Source organism: Echiichthys vipera, assembly GCF_963691815.1.
Source record: "Echiichthys vipera genome assembly, chromosome: 15".
In the NCBI taxonomy this organism is placed as follows: Eukaryota; Metazoa; Chordata; class Actinopteri; order Perciformes; family Trachinidae; genus Echiichthys; species Echiichthys vipera.
The window spans coordinates 8,535,227-8,554,583 of NC_139840.1; the positions used below are offsets into that span (position 1 = coordinate 8,535,227).

The following is a 19,357-nucleotide window of genomic DNA, read 5'->3' on the forward strand; positions in this document are numbered from 1 at the left end:
CACCCTGCTCCCCACCCACTACCGGAGGGGCAAGGCTGTGGATAGGATGCTGTGTGAGCTCAATTAGATGAGGTCACTGCCACGATTCCATAGCGTCACACACAGAAATACTGTGTTTACGTTCACAAACGCAGCAGCACGTGGTACACATTATTCTGTTAGCTACACCTGCTGTGTTTTGTAAGTGTATTGTAGCTTGCACTTAAAATAATTCGGATACTTAACATACCATCTCTGGCTGACCATAATCTCCTCTCTTTTTCTTTTTTTTTCTCGCGTCGGCCCCAGCGCCTTTGTGCCTGATCTTTTGTCTCAACTTAAATATGGCACCGAGCCGGCAGCCGTGAAAACACTGAATCATTTCTCAAATAAGTAACAGTTCTTAAAGGTATTAGTGGAACCATATGCACAGACATGCGCTGGTTTAATCTCAAGTGCAAAAGGACATGGAGCATTCCAGTGTGCTCCTAGAAAACCCTGCTGCTATTCAAAATCTCATTCATGTGGCCCTGAGGGGAGATTCTCTCTTCATGTAACAGCATACACTGTAGTGCATTTACATTTTCGAATTTGTCTTTCCCCCCAGCAATTTACACACTGAGGAGAAAAGTCCTTAATGCTTTTTCTCTAAAGAGTTCACCAAGTATATTTGTAGCTATTTGTTCCACTTCCTTTCAAAATGTCAAATAAAATAAAAAAAATTCAAATATTACAATTTTCCAGTATTTACCTAGAGTCATGTGAATGCTTACTACTGTATGCCAGCTCACTGTAAGGCAGCTGAGATATCCCATCATGCATCTGTTGAGATGCAGAGTACTCAATGTGTCACGGAGCTACACAGACAAACACCTACAGTACAGGCAATTTAGTGACTATTTCCATTTCCTGTAAAGAGGCTGAAGGTCCTCGAGGCAGCGGCCACAGGTACGACTCTGACCTTTGACCCTTTGCTGCATGTCTCCCTCTCTCTTACCCCATTTCCTGTCCGTCCTGTATAATAAAAACGCTTAAAAAAACTGCTAAAAATAATCTTTATATATATATATATATATAAAACACTCTTGTATGAATTAAATTACCCAACAGTGTATGAAGTTGTTATAATTAGCTCCGCTTTAACTAGCTACAACAGTGAAATGTTGCTTACACATTAAGTGATATTTTACATGTAGGTATTTGACTTCTAATGAGTATTTTCATATTATAATGTTGCTATTTTGCCGCAATTAAAGCTGTCAAAACTTAATTCAACACTGTTCATATGATTATATCCTGCTTGTCCTTGGACTGTAGGAGGAAACCCTCAGAGAAAAAGGAGAACATGAAAACACATTATGATATCCTACTGTAGCTAGCCTGGTTTGAACTCTGGTCCTTCCTGCTGTGAGGCAACAGTGCCAACGTTTGTTCCATAGTGCATGTGACAGCCTCTACCCTTACAGGATTAATGCAGAAAACAACAAAAAAACAAGAAAATCCTGTGGGAAATCCAGGGAATAAAACCAGGATAAACTTCAGAAAGAGCAACAGAGGATAGATCCCTCTAACAGTATATACTGTATGTACAGAGTGAACACCGTGTACAGTACAGCATGTACACTGCAGTGCTATGTCAACCATACTGAGAATATTAGCTCCATCTATCTATCTATCTATCTATCTATCTATCTATCTATCTATCTATCTATCTATCTATCTATCTATCTATCTATCTATCTATCTATCTATCTATCTATCTATCTATCTATCTATCTATCTATCTATCTATCTATCTATCTATCTATCTATCTATACCCATTTAACACATAAGCAATATATAAACATTATACATTGATTATAACATAATGTAGAGCAGAAGATAAACTGGTCTGGGGTTATTGTCATTCATTATCAGTTTATATATCAGCATGCAGTTAGGAATGCTTAAGTTGTTAGCAACTACATAATAAATGAATAAACAATTTTATAAACCTTTTATAAAATTGTTAAAAGTTAAATTAAGTGCTACCTTGTTCTCTAATCACTGTAAAACAACAGTTAACCTAAATTGTAATTTTGTCCAATTTACGGACAGACGTTGACCTTTGTTTTTTCAAAATAAACACTTTTTTTTAAGTGTGAACGTGTTTAATGGCCCCAATTATTATTATTACCTCTAAGAGGTGTCACTCAAGTGATTAACAAGATTTCTGCAACAGGAGAGGTCTACAGTCATGAGATCAATTAACGTATTATAGAAACATTATGGTTGTAAATGGGACCTTGGACTTGATCCACTTTCCTCGACAGCCTCACAGAGTCTGACCAGGTCTTAGAGCGGCCTTACTCATCATTCTTCCCCCCGTCCGGTAATCAAAGTACTCGGATGACAGTTAGCCGTGATATCCAACTCTGGGGACTCTGGGTGGCTCTGCTCTGAACACAGCTACATCAGCACTTATGAATGACAGGTTGAATCATGTGTTTGCTGAATTGGACACTGGAACGGTCCATTCAGGCAGCTGCTTGTGCAGCAAGTCTCATCAGGACATTTTTTTTAGTTATGTTATGTTACCACATTCATATCACAGTAACTTTGTGCAGAAAATGCTATCTGACTGATACTTTATCACAAAGTCTTTATTCAGCCCTCAGTTTTAGGAGCAGATATGTGCTGCTGTTCTTGTGTATATGTGAGGCACGGCTAATTTCACAAACAGCAGGATTGCTATCTCCCGCCATTCTCTATTTACACGAAAAATGACACCTCAGCTGTAACCGTAAGAGCATCCCCACACCCACACCCCCATGTGCAAACACATCCCCGGAGTGGCAATATGAGGCTCAGAACGCAAGCTGTCAAATATGCAGGAAACCCATGGCTTCATATGCATATCCTTCATTATGGGTTAACTGTAGCATTGCAATACCTGGAAAAAGCTGAGATGGGTGGACAGATGGAAGGAGGGGGTGGGGTAGAAGCTAGATAGGTAGGTGGATGAATGGACGGAGCGAATAATGTTCAATTTTGTGACAGATAGATGTCATCATGACATACTTCTTCATAACACGCCTGGCACTTCATCACAATCCTGTGAGGCATGAATCTTCATTAAATGCTCCTTTATTTGTCTTGTGCATCCTTTTTTTTTTCCCCCAAATGAATTTGCCTTTCTACCAGAGGAACAGATGTGTGGAAACAGCTTGAGATTTAAATGACAAGAAAATGGGATTTACCATTCCTGTCGCATTCACACAACACCTTAATACAGATTCCCATTAGTACCAAATGAGGATGAGTTATTCACTCTGAGAACAGTTACACCCTCCAGTCCTCAGGGTGACAAAAATGATCTTATTTGAGAAGGCTCATCTGGTTATGTCGCACAATAATGACTCTGAATAAGCTACCTTTAGAGACTCAAGTTCAAGATATATATCATTATCACTTGTTCATTACTGTGGAGGCTTCTGGCGATGACAGATGATATATGGCTTTGCTGCCACAGAATCTGCCGTAGGTGTCTCTTTTCTGTTGAAATGTAAGGAGTACCTGCCAAGACCCGAGGCTCTTCAGAGTCTATATTGCAGATATTACTCCCTGAATCCAGCACTCTTTTTGAAGAATATGTTCCCTCTTTAGACAGAATACAAGAAGAGATCAGGTCTATGAGACAAGAAACATATATTTTGCAGGCCTAGCGTTCCGGACAAAATTAGCACCATGAAATGGGAGAGCGCATGTGTATGGGTGTGAATGGCGAGCCACCTCAGAAGATAATCGTCTATTATTCAGCAGGTGCAGATGTGAATATTCACAACACTGGACACTTTCCACTTTCCATTTGTGCATGGGTACGCATCCCCCCGACTAATGGGGTTCTGAGGAAGCGGACGTGTATTTCAGTCAAAAATTGCGGATATGTCACACATTTGCATTGCCATCTGGAAATTGGCTGCTACAGTGCTCTCAAAAACCACCAGGTGACACATAGGATCTACTCAGCGATGCAAATTAGTGGGGAGGAAAATTGGCGGGAGGGTGGTCACGGGGTGGTGTAGCGTTTAGCACTGTCGCCTCACAGCAAGAGGGTTTCTGGTTTGAATCCCGGCTGGGGCCCTTCTGTGTGGAGTTTGCATGTTCTACCTGTGTCTGCGTGGGTTTTCTCCAGGTTCTTCCCATAGTCCAAAGACATGCATGTGTTAGGTAAATTAATGACTCTAAATTAAATTGCCCATAGGTTTGAATGAGTACCAATAGTTGTTTGTTTCTATGTGCCCCGCCTCACACCCAATGTCAGCTGGGATCGGCTCCAGCTGACACTCCCCCCGCGCCAACAAGTGAGCTTGGAGGCTGAACATTTCATTTCATTGTTTTAAATTTCATGTGTTTGCACAGATTGGACACACTGAGGTTGGACACGCTGAGGTTGCCCTTGGCTGGTTGTGTCACCATGGAACTGACTATATATCACGGCAGTTTTAATATATTCAAGTCTACTTCGAAGACAAATTGGTGCTAAAAGAGCACAAACAAATTCATAAACATTCTGCATCTTCGTAGAATATTTTTCTCCTCCTTATCACCTTTAACTGAAACTCAAACTCCGCTGAGTATCATGTAATCTCCTAATCTCTTTCCCCAGGCCACATGCCAAGGTATCTGTAGATCTGTAGTGGAGCAACCAGATTCATCTTGAGATAAACTGGGACAACATGATGAATTGATAATAAAGGCACCCAGAGGAGAGCACTATCCGGGTTAACTCTGCCACATAAAGATACCATTTGTAATGATGGGCTGGAATCAACAGGGAAGTGCAGTGAGCAAAGCTAACTGGGCTCCAAAGTGACCAAATCAGTCCTGACTTTGCTGATGCAGCAGATGGGGAGTACAAACCAATTGTGCCTGTGACAACAACAAGCGGGGTGATGAAGTACCACCGAACAGCCTATCTGGGTCTCACCTGCTCACTGCCACTCCTACAGGCCACTGAGTGCTATACAAAACATGTGGTACAGTGAGCGCAGTTGCAGAGTGTTCATAATGAGATAAACTGTCTATGCTTTGCAATGAGGCAATGAGATTGATTTATGTACTCTGTTGTCACTCCCTGAAAGCGCAGCAGAGACCCAAGAGTAATTATAATGGACTTCTCCTCCAAAGCTGCATTCGATTCAGAGCCTGATGCCAGCTAATATGTGAGGCAGCTACCGCGTGTGGGCCGGGCACCAGCCACCATGTGGCGAGTCACCTGATATAGGCACTTTAGACCACTAAGTTGGGCTTGGTATTGGTACTCGGTACCTTTAAGGTATCAGCTGGAATAACCCAGCACCAAATGATACCTGCTGTCAGTCCTTTTTTAAAGTATTTCTGATTCTGATTCTGATTTTTGTACCCAGACATAGAAAAGAATTTGTAAGTAAAAGGAGTAGCAATTTAGTCTCCGTAGCGTTATCACAATCGTGAAGCACCATGATAAGACTGTTTATAGTTGAGCCTGGAAATGGTAGCAGCAAAAGACTTCACTTCAAGGTTAGCAAATTAGCAAGTGAGCAGAGAGGCAGGAGGACAGCAGAGCAACAGAGGGGAGGGAGCACTGACAGACTCAACCGACCGCTTTACTGCAAAGAGTGTGTCTGTTTATCAGTTGAGGTGAGCGGAGAATTGAACTCATGTTGACTTGTCTTGAAGTGCTTTGATGGAGTGTCAGGTGTGATGGAGAAACTCATATTACAACACTTTTGTCACCAGGCATTGATACAATAGGATCTGACAAGTTCTGTTCTTCCTTTCTATAAATTAGGATGCTTGCCAGGCCGTCACTGCCAGTAAGCCATAAATGTTTCATGTGGTGCTGATATGGTAATCATTGGATCCCTACAATGACACCTTGTGAGAGTTGGATAACGATGGCTGTGTCAGGCCTGTGTTACTCTGGACTCAGTCCAACAGCTGAGGCACAGCCTGAAGTTTGAATCTGACAGTTAAAAAGGCTGTGTTGCACCCAATAGGTATAAAAGTCTCAAAGATGAGCAAAATAATGGGGCTCCTGGTGTCCTCCAGGCATCATGCAGACGTGCATCCTCTCTGGTGTAAGATGCCACACAAATGCATCCCTCTCAGTTAAATATGCATTGCGTTTCATGAGGTTTTGCTAGTGGGTCCAGGTGCCCGTTGGTGGCACAGACCCAGCTGGAGGATGTGGCTGACTCGCTCCGCTGGCGCTCAGGCTGGCATACTAACAGAGCCTGGGGGTGCTTTCACAGTGAGTTGAAAGAGGCTGGTACACCCAGGGTTCAAAAAACACGAGCTCCAGCTGCATGTGCGCTCGCTCGCATAGCTAAAGAAATTAGAGAGTGGAAATCTAAAAGGAATGTTCAACTTGCAACATGGCCCGTGACAAGAATATTGATCTCATGACATTCACAATCACACACGACAACGCCACCTAAATCACCTCTCCCTCTCGATGCACGCGAGATTCAGTGAGATTAATTGTTTGGGCGAAAAAAAAGAAACTTTCCAATCACAAGGGATGAAGCAATAAAAGGCCAACATGTCTAAAAAAGCTTAATGTATTATTTCTCTGAGGCTTGTGTAACCCCTTTATTAAAGTAAAACAATCTTGTTGGACACCTGTTGCTCTTGCAGGGGGGATTTATTGTTGGCCTATGTCAGCACACTATAATCCCTGGCTAGAACATGGCTGTATTACCAGTGTGACCTATTCTTGGTCATCATAATTTCCTGAGAGTGTGTATGTGTGTATGTGTGTGTGTATGTGTGTTTGGATGTGTGTGTGTGTGTGTGTGAAAAAGAGTGAGAGAGACTGGAAGAGGGAGAGAAGCAGAGAAAGTGACAGCGTTCATGTGCATTAGTGTGTATTTGTGTGTGTGTGTGTCCGGTGATTGCAGGCACCCTTCAGCCGTATCAGTTGAGCTTTTTTTTTTTTTTGACACCCAATGTCATGCAGAACAAATCGCTATATTGCTGACACCAGTTATTTCTTGTCTCCAGTGCTGAGAAGTGTGTGTGGAGGCAAAACAGTTAGGTCTTACTGACGCGGAGAATGACATTTCTGTGATTAAGTGGTAATAGCCCGGGACGTGACAGGGAAACAGGGGACTTCATTGGTCACATGGTAGGAAAAACTGCACACCCTTGGGTCTGTGAGCTATTTTTGTGAGTGTATAATTACTTTAAAACGTTTTACTCCAAAACTCTCTAAACTGGCATTTGAGCTGTATGAAAAATCTGTGAATTTCAGCAAGAAAATTCAGTTTCACAGACTGCATCATTGTTGTTGTGAGGTACCAAGCTGTGATTGGCACACAGGCTATGATAAACATCAGAGTTTAAAACCAAGAGGACTCAAATCATCCCACCACCTTCGCCATGCCTGCCTTGAATTCCAGCGTCTGCCTTTGGGCTTAACCCACTAATTGTGGCATGAGTTCCTATGGTATTGTTGCATAACTGTGGTTTGGCTTAAGGCCACGGTTATATTAAGCCTTGGTTATTTTAACATCTATAATGGAATACACTATCAGCTCAAATAATCAGGGATGTGTGTATGATTTATGAGAGGGGTTGTTGGGGTGCAGTGTTTCAATGTTTGGAGAGAGTAATGCACAGTTTAAGAATCCGCACTCAGTGAGTCTCAACCGAAGACTAGAGGTGGATGGAAATAAGCAATAATTAGAAGGTGATGTTTCATTGGGAATATAGTTATTTGAGAACTTACTGTATAGACAAGCCTCTGGTACTGTAACTACGTAAGTGGCTCCTCTGTGAGATATAAATGGTGTTATGGGGACATCTAGTGGCTAATGTGAAGGTAGCCGATGAAGAGGATTTTCTACAGTGGATCAGCCTAATTATTCAAATTACCTGGTATAACTCCAATAACATTGTTGTTTTGTACTGCATATGTGCTGTGAGATCCCAGTGTCAGTATTTAGTTCCCATATGTAACATTACTATGTTTGCATGATAACAAATAACACAATTTTAGTGATCTATCTCTATAATTGTATGCAATTATATCATATGCATCCCTGTGCATAAGGGTTTAAATGTGGTTTCAAGGCCTTCCTCACACTGTCAGGATTTAGTTCGATTAGGACTGTTACCATTTACTTAATATTGTTTGTAAAAACAGGAAAAAATTAAAGATTTTAGTCTAAACAATATCAGAATCATCAATCAAAAACAACTATGTGTTATTTGTGTTGAATTATGGAATGCAAGCTACTCCTCAGATTGTTAAAACCATTAGATTCCCACAAAGACTACAAAGGCCTCTGACCTCTGTGCCCTTGGTGCTACTATAACACACTGTGGTGTGTGTAATGTAATGTGATATAATGTAACAGTGTTAGTAGGCTATATATGGTATTAAATGTTTTTTTTTCACTTTTGCTATCATGTATTGTCCTATTATTTTTTTCCTTTCATCAATGGCGGAAGAATTATTTGGATTATTTACATTAAAGTTGTAATATCATAATAATCTGTGAAAGGTAAAATCACATTAATAATAAAGTATTAGCATGAAAATACACTTAAAGTTTCACTGGATTCTAGTTATTGATTAATTCTTGTGAACATTGCTGTAATGTTGCAGCTGATAAAGATTTGGGTTCATTTGAATTACTTTATTTCATCTGCTGGGTAACATGTGTCTTAAGTCTTATCTTAACCTTTAATAATACATCATAATGTATGTGTTGATTACGTTCAGTATTATGAATCCCAATCTCCAAAGAAACACACGTTATCAAATACACATAGTGGGATAAAAAAATTAAAACCTTCCCCTCTGAAATGGTGCGTACTAGAAATACCAGAAACTGAAAATACTAAAGTAAATTACAATTACCTCAAAACTGCACTAAAGTATGTTGTAGCTCAGCCCATAGGTGACTTGGCTGGGAACTGTAAGGTTGCTGGTTCAAATCCCTGAGTGGACCATGTATGGAGCGTGTACTGGTGGCTGGAGAGGTGCCAGTTCATCTCCTGGGCACTGCCGAGGTGCTGATGAGCAAAGCACCGAACCCCCAACTGTTCGAGGAGCTGGTCACTCAACATCTCTCCTTAATTGCATGTATAGGTCCTGTCTGTGCATGTGTGTGTATTTCGGGCCTGTGTTTGTAACATGATTAATAATAAGAGTGAAGAAATTAAATTCCCCGAATAAATAAAGTAATTCTTCTTCTTCTTCTACAGTGCTTTAGTGAGTGTACTTAGTTACTTTCCAACACTGCCTATAATATCTCTATGGGCAATAATGATGCCTACTGACAAACTAGTTGATAACTACAGTTGATCCAGAGTGCTTCTACTACTTACCCCCATGAGAACTGTATGGTGACACTTCTGTAGTGAACTATATTATTTTGCTTCAGAGGCTCAGGGAGCAGTAACGCCTCCATCTCTGCTCCCTGACCCTAAATATGTGAATGACATTACCGCCGGCCACCCAGCACGTCACAACGCGCGTACCAGCCAATCGCATTCCAGAAAGCGCGACACTGTCGCCTGACGAACAGCTGGCTCGTCCAATCAGAGTTTTACAACAGGCACCGCTGCCCTCCTTCACCTCGCTCGCAGCCAATTAGGACGGAGCAGTAATTACTAATTCATTACATTGCAAAGGGGAGTGACGCAGTTATTGTACATCTGTACTCCATGCTTTATTATATGAACTGAAATAACACCGTTTTCCCTATCCGTGGACGTGGGGAGAGAAATCTTCCTAAAAAAAAGAGCAAAGTAGAGGGATCCCTGCTGTCGTCTGGAAGCTGCATGTCGAATCTCTGCACGCCTTAAATTTGGATGCCATTCTGGTCGGAGGTTGCGGTACACCCCGAGGACTAGATGCGATAACCAGGACGAGATATGCCGCAGCCGAAATCACGAAAAATCGCCATCCTCGGGTACAGATCCGTAGGTGAGTTGTGACAGGACGACGCACGGGGATGGATGTGATACCCCGGCGGCCTCTGATGCGACGCTGGGGCTAGATTTCATCGGCCCTTTGTGCCAATTTACGCCCGTCTCTGCGGGCGGTGTACGCCTCCTATAATAGACTTAAATTATAGGGAGTATATGTAACGCGCCATCTCACGAGCGCCACCAGGTGAGACCTTGGCCTCGCGAATGTTTTCACGTGAGGCCCTGATCCCATAATGTGTTCAACGTGTAAAGCCTTTATTTACTGGGGAATGATAACGTTTCCCTGCAGTGACCCTAACCCTTGTTAGTTAGTGCCATGCTTTGTGAAGGCCTGAAGGACCGACGGGATTTGACGCATCACTGTGCGGCTTATTTTATCCTATCCAGAAGCAAAGGAGCGCGATTTGTATGCGGTGAGAGGATGTTCCGGGATGGCAAGATGGCACACGCAGATAGAACAACTCTAGGCCCAGCAGGATACCAGTACTAACGTCAGACCCTGTAACGATATTCCCAAAGAGACGTGTGTTGTGTTATGTTTGCCTGCTCCACAATGAGTTGATATAATAATCTCACATGGTAGGCTGTTAATGTGTTCTTTATGGACTAATTATTTTTCTTAACGTGGATCACGAATGCCCTTGTCATCTCTATGCTGAATATATACTGGCCTGCGTGTATTATTATAGGATTATTATAGGATATTGTATTATATAGGATATATCATCTAAGGGCTCCCTGTTTACAATATTCCTCTGTGTTTTTGCAGGAAAGTCCTCCTTGACGATTCAGTTTGTGGAAGGCCAGTTTGTGGACTCCTATGACCCAACAATAGAAAACAGTAAGTGGGGATTTCGTGGACTGTTACAGCTCAATACACAGACAAGAGCCCGTTTAGTCAAAGTACCACAACCTCTCAGATCCTGATACATCTCCTCTTGTGATCAGTTCGGTTAGTCGTCCAGATGACAGATTTCACAATAGCCACACGAAATATAACATATTTGATGTGTTTTATAATCCCCCTGCTGTTTGTGTTTCATAGAAGTGAATGTATTTTTTTATGAAGTTAGTAGAGGTTCTCTACAGAGGAGGTGCATCGCATCTGCTGTTAATAAAACACTGCGTGAAACCCTGACCGATCTTGCCATTTGAATGTGCCCTGCATCTCTTTTTTTATATGCAAATATGTGAGGTATATGCTACATTGTCCTTTGGCACCTTACCTGCTGTGATTCATCACTTATTCATGTGTTAAGTCATTTGGTTATGAGACTGTTGGTCAAAGCTCTTGATTACAAAGTCAAGTCTTCTCAGTTTGGTAGAGCCCAGAGTCACACATTTGCCTCACAAGGTTTTTACAATCCAATCAAGTCATTTTTATTTATATAGCCTAGCCCAATATCACAAATGACACATTTGCCTCAGGGGGTTTTACAATCTGTACAGCATACGGCACCCTCCAGTCCTTTTTAACTCTCGTTTCAGACAAGGAAAACCTCCAAAAACAAACCCCTTTAATGGGGAAAAAATGAAATAAAACCTGAGCTGAGGAAGGACTCCTCTCCCAGGACAGAACAATTGTGTAATAGATGTCATGTATATAGAATAGACCAACATAATACAATTACTATATATATATATACTGTATATATATACATATATAAATATATATATATATATATACATATATAAATATATATATATATATATATATATATATATATATATATATATATATATATATATATATATATATATAAGACAAGCCATATATGAAAATGATGAATAAATCTTTGCATGTCTTTGGATTGTGGGTGGAAACCGGAGTACCCGGAGAAAACCAACGCAGACACGGGGAGAACATGCAAACTCCACACAGAAAGGCCCAGGCCGGGTTGCGATCCTGGAACCCTCTCGCTGTGAGGCGACAGTGCATGTGTTAGGTTAATTGATGACTCTAAAATTGCCCATAGGTGTGAATGGTTGTCTGTCTCTGTTCGTCTCTATGTGCCCTGTGATAGACTGGCGTCCTGTCCAGGGTGGACCCCGCCTCACGGCCAATGCCAGCTGGGATCGGCTCCAGCACCCCCCGCGACCACGACCCCAGGATAAGCGGTTGAAGATGAATGAATGAATAAATCTGAACAACGCATGACACCCTCTATTCCTTAGACCCCAATTTCTGATCAGAAAAACGTATGCTCAGAATCAGTATTATAGTTGTTGTTTGAAAAAAGAAAAAAAACATCTCAGGGTCCACTTACTCTGTTTCCAAAGCTTCCAGCTACATCTTGGGGTCTTCCACAGGGGATGAGTGTGCTCAGTTGCCATGGAGATGGATTAGTTGTTATCACGTGACCTGGCAATGGAATAGTGGTGACATGATAACAGGTGGTTGCATGTCACCATATTCTAACTAAGGATTATTTTCATTATCGATAAAAAAAATCGATTGTTTGGCTTATAAAATCTCAGAAAATGGTGACGTCCTCGTTGGTGACGTCATCGCATTTTAGTTTCGTCTTGCCATTATTCCTGAAAATCACGAATATTTGATTTTTAATGATATAAAATAGAGAAAATATGTAAAAAAAAAAACAACAACACTTGCTCCCGCACTTACTTAAAGCTCTTTTATTTACTCAACGTTTCAGTCTATTGACCTTCATCAGGACCCAGTATTTTACTTAACTTATTTTACTTAAAAAATAAGCACACGCTTGCAATTAACTGATCACAGGTGTGTGTGGTTGTCAGAGGAAGTGACATCATTAAAGACACAAAGAGAAATTTAGAGCTTGACACATTCAAACATAATCCGTTTTGGACCGCATTAGAACACAGTAGTAATCTAGAAAAGGAGAAAAAGGGTGAAAAACAGATGCATCACATACAAATATTATTCTCACTTACATCCTTTTATACTCAGGGAAAAATGCATAATAAATACAGACTGACTGTGTTTTTCCGTTGTCACTTTAGTTATCTGAATTGTATATCCTGATACCTCTATCACACGATGTCACCAATAGTTACCCAGCAGGGTGCGTGATGCTCCTTCTAAACCAATGTGTCCAAACACCACAGCGGCTGATTACACCCGTTTCCACACTTTTACAACTTTCTTTTGAGGAACTTTGAGGAGAAATCAGCTGGTGCAGAGCTTGGTCCAAGTTAAACCTTGTTGACTTTAGTGGATACGCTCGCTGGAAATCGCTGGCTGAGAGAGGAACTTTGCTTGAAGGCACTTTAACGGTACATTTTGCCGAATGAGAGAACGTACAGTAATTTATCAACCTCCTAAACACACATATTCCCAGACACTCCAGAGATTTGAGACTAAACTGCACCTGTAGGCTGTTTTCTTTTCCCCGACATGTTCGCTTACATACCGCCCTGTGTGTCTCGAATGTGTGGTCCGTATCTATAAATAATCTCTGGATGGTTATCATGGAGTGAAGTGTCAGCGTTATCAGTGAGATGCCGCAGGCAATGCAATCCCTCAGTCCTGTAGATAATGTGACCCATCTCCAGGCAGATATTGACATTCCTGCGCTGGATGAACTCAGTGCTACCAAAATGGATCCATAAGGAGATCTGCACACTGAAAGCGTAGAGTAATGGAGATACAGTATAGTACTGTATAGTGGAGATGGTGTAGTGTTTTCCGTGTCTGTCAGTTGCTTTGAAAGACAATTTGTTTCCTCTCCGTTCATTAAAACATTGCATTTAATTTCTACTGGGTAATTTCTAATTGTTCTTTTCTTTTAACTGCAGCGTTTACTAAAATGATCACAATAAATGGACAAGAGTACCATCTTCAGCTGGTAGACACAGCAGGACAGGTATGATTGTTGATTTTTCTTTATATGTGTGTTATTATTAGTGCTCAACTGATATGGGACTTTTGAGGCAGAAACTAAATAGACACTTTTCTATGTGGATTGTGCACCTACTTTGCACCGATGTGACATATTCTGAAGGCTGCTCTCCTAAACAAATAACTTTATGAAAGAACATTAAACATTATTATACAAAACATTATACACACAATGTATTACATTTCCAACCAATTCTAGAAATGAACACTGAGAAAATCTCGAGTAAATCAAATTAAAATAAATAGCTAAATAAAACATCACGTCACATTTAAATAAATCATTATAATAATAAATAATAATACATAAAACACCACTTCTAAGCATCATTTTCTGCATCATATGTTCTGTCAAAAAGGTGTTCATAGTGGCACACATTGGAAAACATATACGCCGATATCTCTGTGATAATACAGTTGTTAGGATTGTGTTCATTTTGCTTCATTAAATAGCCCAAATTCATTTTTTATTCATTCTATTCCACACATGTCACTCTGCATACTAATTCCTTCACAATTTCTGCCCTCTATAGGATGAGTACTCTATCTTCCCACAGACGTACTCCATAGATATCAACGGTTACATTCTGGTCTATTCAGTTACATCCAATAAAAGGTGTACTTTTACTTTCCCTTTTTAAAAGCAAACACATCTCTGTGAAGTGCTGTGTGATGAGTTGAAACTATGTTGAAATGCTGAAGAATGAACTTTCCCGCTTGTTTGTTCCAGCTTTGAAGTTGTACAAGTTATCCATGAAAAACTATTGGACATGGTGGGGAAAGTTCAGTAAGTCCTTCTTCTTGTATTGTTACGCAAGGCATTCCAAGACATATGTAGTATGACACGGGTTAACGACTGTGCTGTTTACCTTTCTCTCTGATGCAGAGTACCAATTATGCTCGTCGGGAACAAGAACGACCTACATATGGAGCGGTATGTACATACACACACCTAAATGAGGTCCAAATAAACAGTAGGTACACTCACGGGGCATAGCACTTGCCAGTTTAAATCATCATTTCTTTTTAATTTCTCATCATTTTGTTGGCAGAAACATTATTAATGTTAATATTTGCACAGATGACCCCCCCAAAAAAGGGCAAGGCCTCTTGTACCAGGCAAGCTTAGTGGTGTGCGTTTGTGCAGCCCTTCGAATAAACCTTACTCAGTGGAAGCAGAATTAAACTCTGTCCGTTGAACTCTGCAGCCTTACTCTGAAATATTAATGTGTTTTTATTCTGTGATTTTTTTTTTTCTCCTACAGAGTAATCAGTTGTGAAGAAGGAAAAGCATTAGCTGAATCCTGGAACGCTGCCTTCATGGAGTCCTCAGCTAAAGAGAACCAGGTAAGGGCTGCAGAGATCACGTTCAGAAGCATGCACTTGCTTTGTGTTTTGTGTGGTTGGCCTATTTATCCGTCTGTTAGAATTAAAATGGCTCTTCTTTTTTCACTTTGATGCATTTATTGCAGCAATATAACTAGTTGACATGGATTGGATGATTAAATTGTAACAAAGGTTTGGTTTTAGTGGTCTGACAAAGAACTCAGTCCAATTTAAAGTTCTTTGTAGAGAAACTAAATAAGATGAGGAAAACTCCAGAATTTAGTTTTTTCATCTAATTCTTTGTGTCTTAAGAAAATAAGAGGAAACATAAACCTGGTTCACAGGTTCACATCCGCCCTGCTGAAGTGTCCTCGAACAAATCCCAGCTCCTTTTTAAGCTCTCTGTCAAAACAGTTGTATAACGTCCTCTTTGGCTTTAAACGGACATTTCCAAAAGAAATCATAATAATATGCAACCGAGACAGTTGGAGAGTTTAAAAGAGAAATGCTATCAAGTTGCATTATGGGAAATGTAGGCTCCAGTAGTTTGGGGAGCATGACCTGAACCCACAGATCTATTGAAGAAAAGAGTTTGTTCAGTGTGCTGTAAATTGTTACTCTTCTCCTGGTCCGTATCTGAGTGTTGCTGCTCAAGACCGTATTATTCCCCCCTTGACGTGTGTCATTTCAAAAGAAACTCTGGAAACTATATTATTAAAAGAAACGTGCGTGACTGAACTGAACGTATCAGATTACAACTAATGAATGTGAATGTGAACGTGAGTGCCATTCAGTGTCACAAGAGTTTGCTCATGCACTGTGTTTTGCGGCACCCAAGGATTTATTGCTGCCGGCATGCAGGTGTCGTGTCGATGACTGTTCCCCCGCCAATATGCAATTCCATCTACCTTATCTGCACCAAACCTTATCCCTAATCCTAACCTCGGAGGAGAGTGAGAAAACATACTTCAGACTGCATGTCCAAATCAATTTGAAACGAAATATCGGGTTGAAGATTCAGCCAGTCTTGGAGCAGCTTAGTTTTTTAAAAACCCACAAGAAATGAATGTGAACTAGCCCATTTTTAGGGATTCTAATTTGTGTTAACTGAACTTTAAGCTAGCTGTAGTTAAATGAATGGACTTACACAACACATAATACCCAACTAATTCCCCTCAACTCTACAGGGTGTTTTAGTGTCTTTCAGCTTATCGTTTTGTCTTAACCTTAGCAAATAACTCTTTGCTAACAGGTTTGCTATATCAACTCTAGGCTAGTACGTTGCGCTGCCCCCAAGTGGCCAAAAATGTCAGTTCATGCAGATATCCCAATGGTTCAAATGAGTATGCGCCATGGCCTCCAAGATACAGCATGTTGTATCCACTATTTCCTAGATCTCCCTCTTTTTCATTCAGGGAGAGGCTCAAGTTTGACCAACATGAACTAAAATTAAACAACAAACTTGCATCACGAGCAGCAGAAATGGCTAAGTTTCATATTCAGGAAATCTGTTTATCTGCTTCAAATCGAGTTAGAAACAACAGTGCTTGACTGTCTATAAATGCACATTAAAACAACGGCATCTTTGTTGTGCCTAAAGTTAGTAAGGCTGTAGCGTGTGCTGCTGGAAAATTGGTGGTGTGAGGGAGCCATGTGACAGCGTCCTGTGTGTGTGTGTGTGTGTGTGTGTGTGTGTGTGTGTGTGTGTGTGTGTGTGTGTGTGTGTGTGTGTGTGTGTGTGTGTGTGTGTGTGTGTGTGTGTGTGTGGGTGGGTGGGTGGGTGTGTGTGTGTGTGTGTGTGTTCGTCCGTCCCGCTCTTTCTCTCTCAGACGGCCGTGGAGGTTTTTCGGAGGATGATCCTGGAAGCAGAGAAGATGGACGGCGGCGTGCAGCCAGGAAAATCGTCCTGCTCCATGATGTAGAGCTGCCCAATCAACACACAGGACACTGCACTGGGATATCCCGTTACTTGAAGGCTAGCTGCCAGTTCTCCTCCACCTCAGCTGACTCCACCCCTCCAGGGTCCTAAATATCCAATACTGTCTATTTACGGCTCTGATTCCACTGTTATTTATCAGTATCTCCTATTCCCTTTTGTCATCCTCATTTTTCTTTGTGTGTTTGATAAAAAAAAAAAAAAGGCTGAGTGGCGGTTCCCTCGTCTTATATTTCCCACGATCCACCCCTCCTCCTTCTCTGTGCTCGGCACTGATGCAAAACACAGGACTTCATTTAGGTGTATCAGAAAAAATGTTTTCCTTAGCTCGGTAATAATGACTACTGTAACTGCGGCCAGAGATAGTAGTGGCTTGATGCATCTTAGCTTCTCATTATGCAGCTCCCATATATAAGCAACGAGTCCTTCTCTGTATAAATAACAAGAGATAAGAGAAGCGTCATGTCTGCCATGCATATGCCCTGAAAATGGCTTAATGGTAAAGTAAATACAGACATTTCTTCTGATACATCACCAGCTGTTTGGTCCATCCAGTATATACAGCTCTTTTTCTACTTCATCTCCACGCAGTACCCACTTCTCTGTCCCTCAGTTTGTTTTCATAGCAGTTACTGTCAGCCAAAAAAGTCTGCATCCATTTTCTAACGTTGAAAATGTTGTACAAATGTTTTTGATTGTAATCATTAAAACAAAAAGTGGTTATGTAAAACAGGGTTGAGCGTGGTTTATTACTTACGATGAGTGACATTTTCATCACCTGTTAGGCAGGGCACTTTGCAAATTTCATCACAGAAGAGAGGGATAAAACTATGAAACATTCAAATATAAAACATAAGCGTTACATAGAGGAGGGCGCAGGACGCAAGTGTTGGGCGCATAGTGATGTACGTTTTTGAAATTCAATACAACAAAGCAATGGAGGACATCAACATCTGTATCTTGTATTTTTTGAAACTTAGTTCCACCTCTGTTAGACAATACCTAAATGCACATTACATACTATAAGCACAACACTTTTAGTTATTTTATTTAACCTTTATTTAACCAGGTAAAAAGCCCCAGGTGACCATTTTACAAGGGTGACCTGAACAGCGGTCAGAACCAGTATACATGCGATATACTGTAAATACATAAGCAGCAACATGAAGCACACCAGATCTTCAACAGTCAACAAAAAAGTCCAAGTATTTGACAACATTTTAAATACCACTAACACAAGACCAGAGAGGGTTTAATATAGTAATAAACAATCAGAAATCTACTATGCTCCAATGGTAAATTCATAGACAAATTGTTATATGGATTTTAAAGGTCGATCAATGGTTTTATTTTCATTGTTCACTGTTGTGTGTACTGATGTTATTACAGACATTTCTGAACTTCTTTTTTCCCCTCCGCCCTTTTCCCTGGTATGGGGTGGGCGGGGCTCAGTTAGAAAAAGCTGATATCACATACTAGTCAGGGTTTAGCACTATTAAAGGGGACATCATGTAGAACTATGTCAGAGCTTGTGCATATATGTCATATTTGGCTATGTGGAGGGCCAACCAACCCAAAAACAATGAAATACGACAACCCTGTCAGTTTTTCTGGGATGCCGACCAGAAAACATGGGATTCAACAGGCTGTTCAGACCCATGGAAAGGGGAAGCTTATATAGACGGGTGTTTTTTTTTTTAACATTAAATCATGTACATATGTTCTAGTGGAAACACAAAAAAACGGTTGACTTGAAAATGAGCAAGATATATGTCTTAAAATCTGAATCTGGTAACAGCTGGTGGGAGGTTTTTCTCTTAAAGTGTAATTGCGGTGTAAAACCCTCCCATGGTCTTTTTTGGCACTTATATACATCAAATAAGCCATCAAGATAGTTTTTTCCGTGCATAAACTATTAACGAAGATATCCCGGAGAGTCGTTAACAGGCTAACACTGACAGCTCGGGGCATTACAGTAAAGGCATTAAAACAGCTTTTTTAACCACTAATACTGCTCAAAATAACAGCAAACCTCTGCAGCAGCATGAGAAGAGTCCCTACACGTAAGAAACAAAGCACCGATGGGCTCCTTCCTTTTGGAGTGACTTTGATAATCCACTTGAATGGACTTTACTATGAGAGGAGCTGGTACCGGGGCCAGTAGGTAAGTCTTTCAAAACACTCTTTCAATAAACTCTGGGTTCACTAACTACGTCGTTGGTGCTTTATTTTCTGTGTAGGGACTCTTATCATGCTCCTGCAGAGGTTT

The 19,357-nt window shown here is 40.8% G+C and overlaps 1 protein-coding gene across 1 annotated transcript; it reads left to right on the forward strand.

Moving 5' to 3' along the window:
* The first annotated feature begins 9,651 nt into the window (after window positions 1-9,651).
* Window positions 9,652-17,812, forward strand: rheb (Ras homolog, mTORC1 binding). The gene is made up of 8 exons (XM_083928016.1): window positions 9,652-9,941; window positions 10,716-10,787; window positions 13,727-13,794; window positions 14,360-14,442; window positions 14,557-14,613; window positions 14,713-14,760; window positions 15,092-15,173; window positions 16,982-17,812. Exons 1-8 carry the CDS (start codon window positions 9,890-9,892, stop codon window positions 17,072-17,074), a joined length of 555 nt encoding a protein of 184 aa, XP_083784142.1. The 5' UTR covers window positions 9,652-9,889; the 3' UTR covers window positions 17,075-17,812.
* Window positions 17,813-19,357: the final 1,545 nt, after the last annotated feature.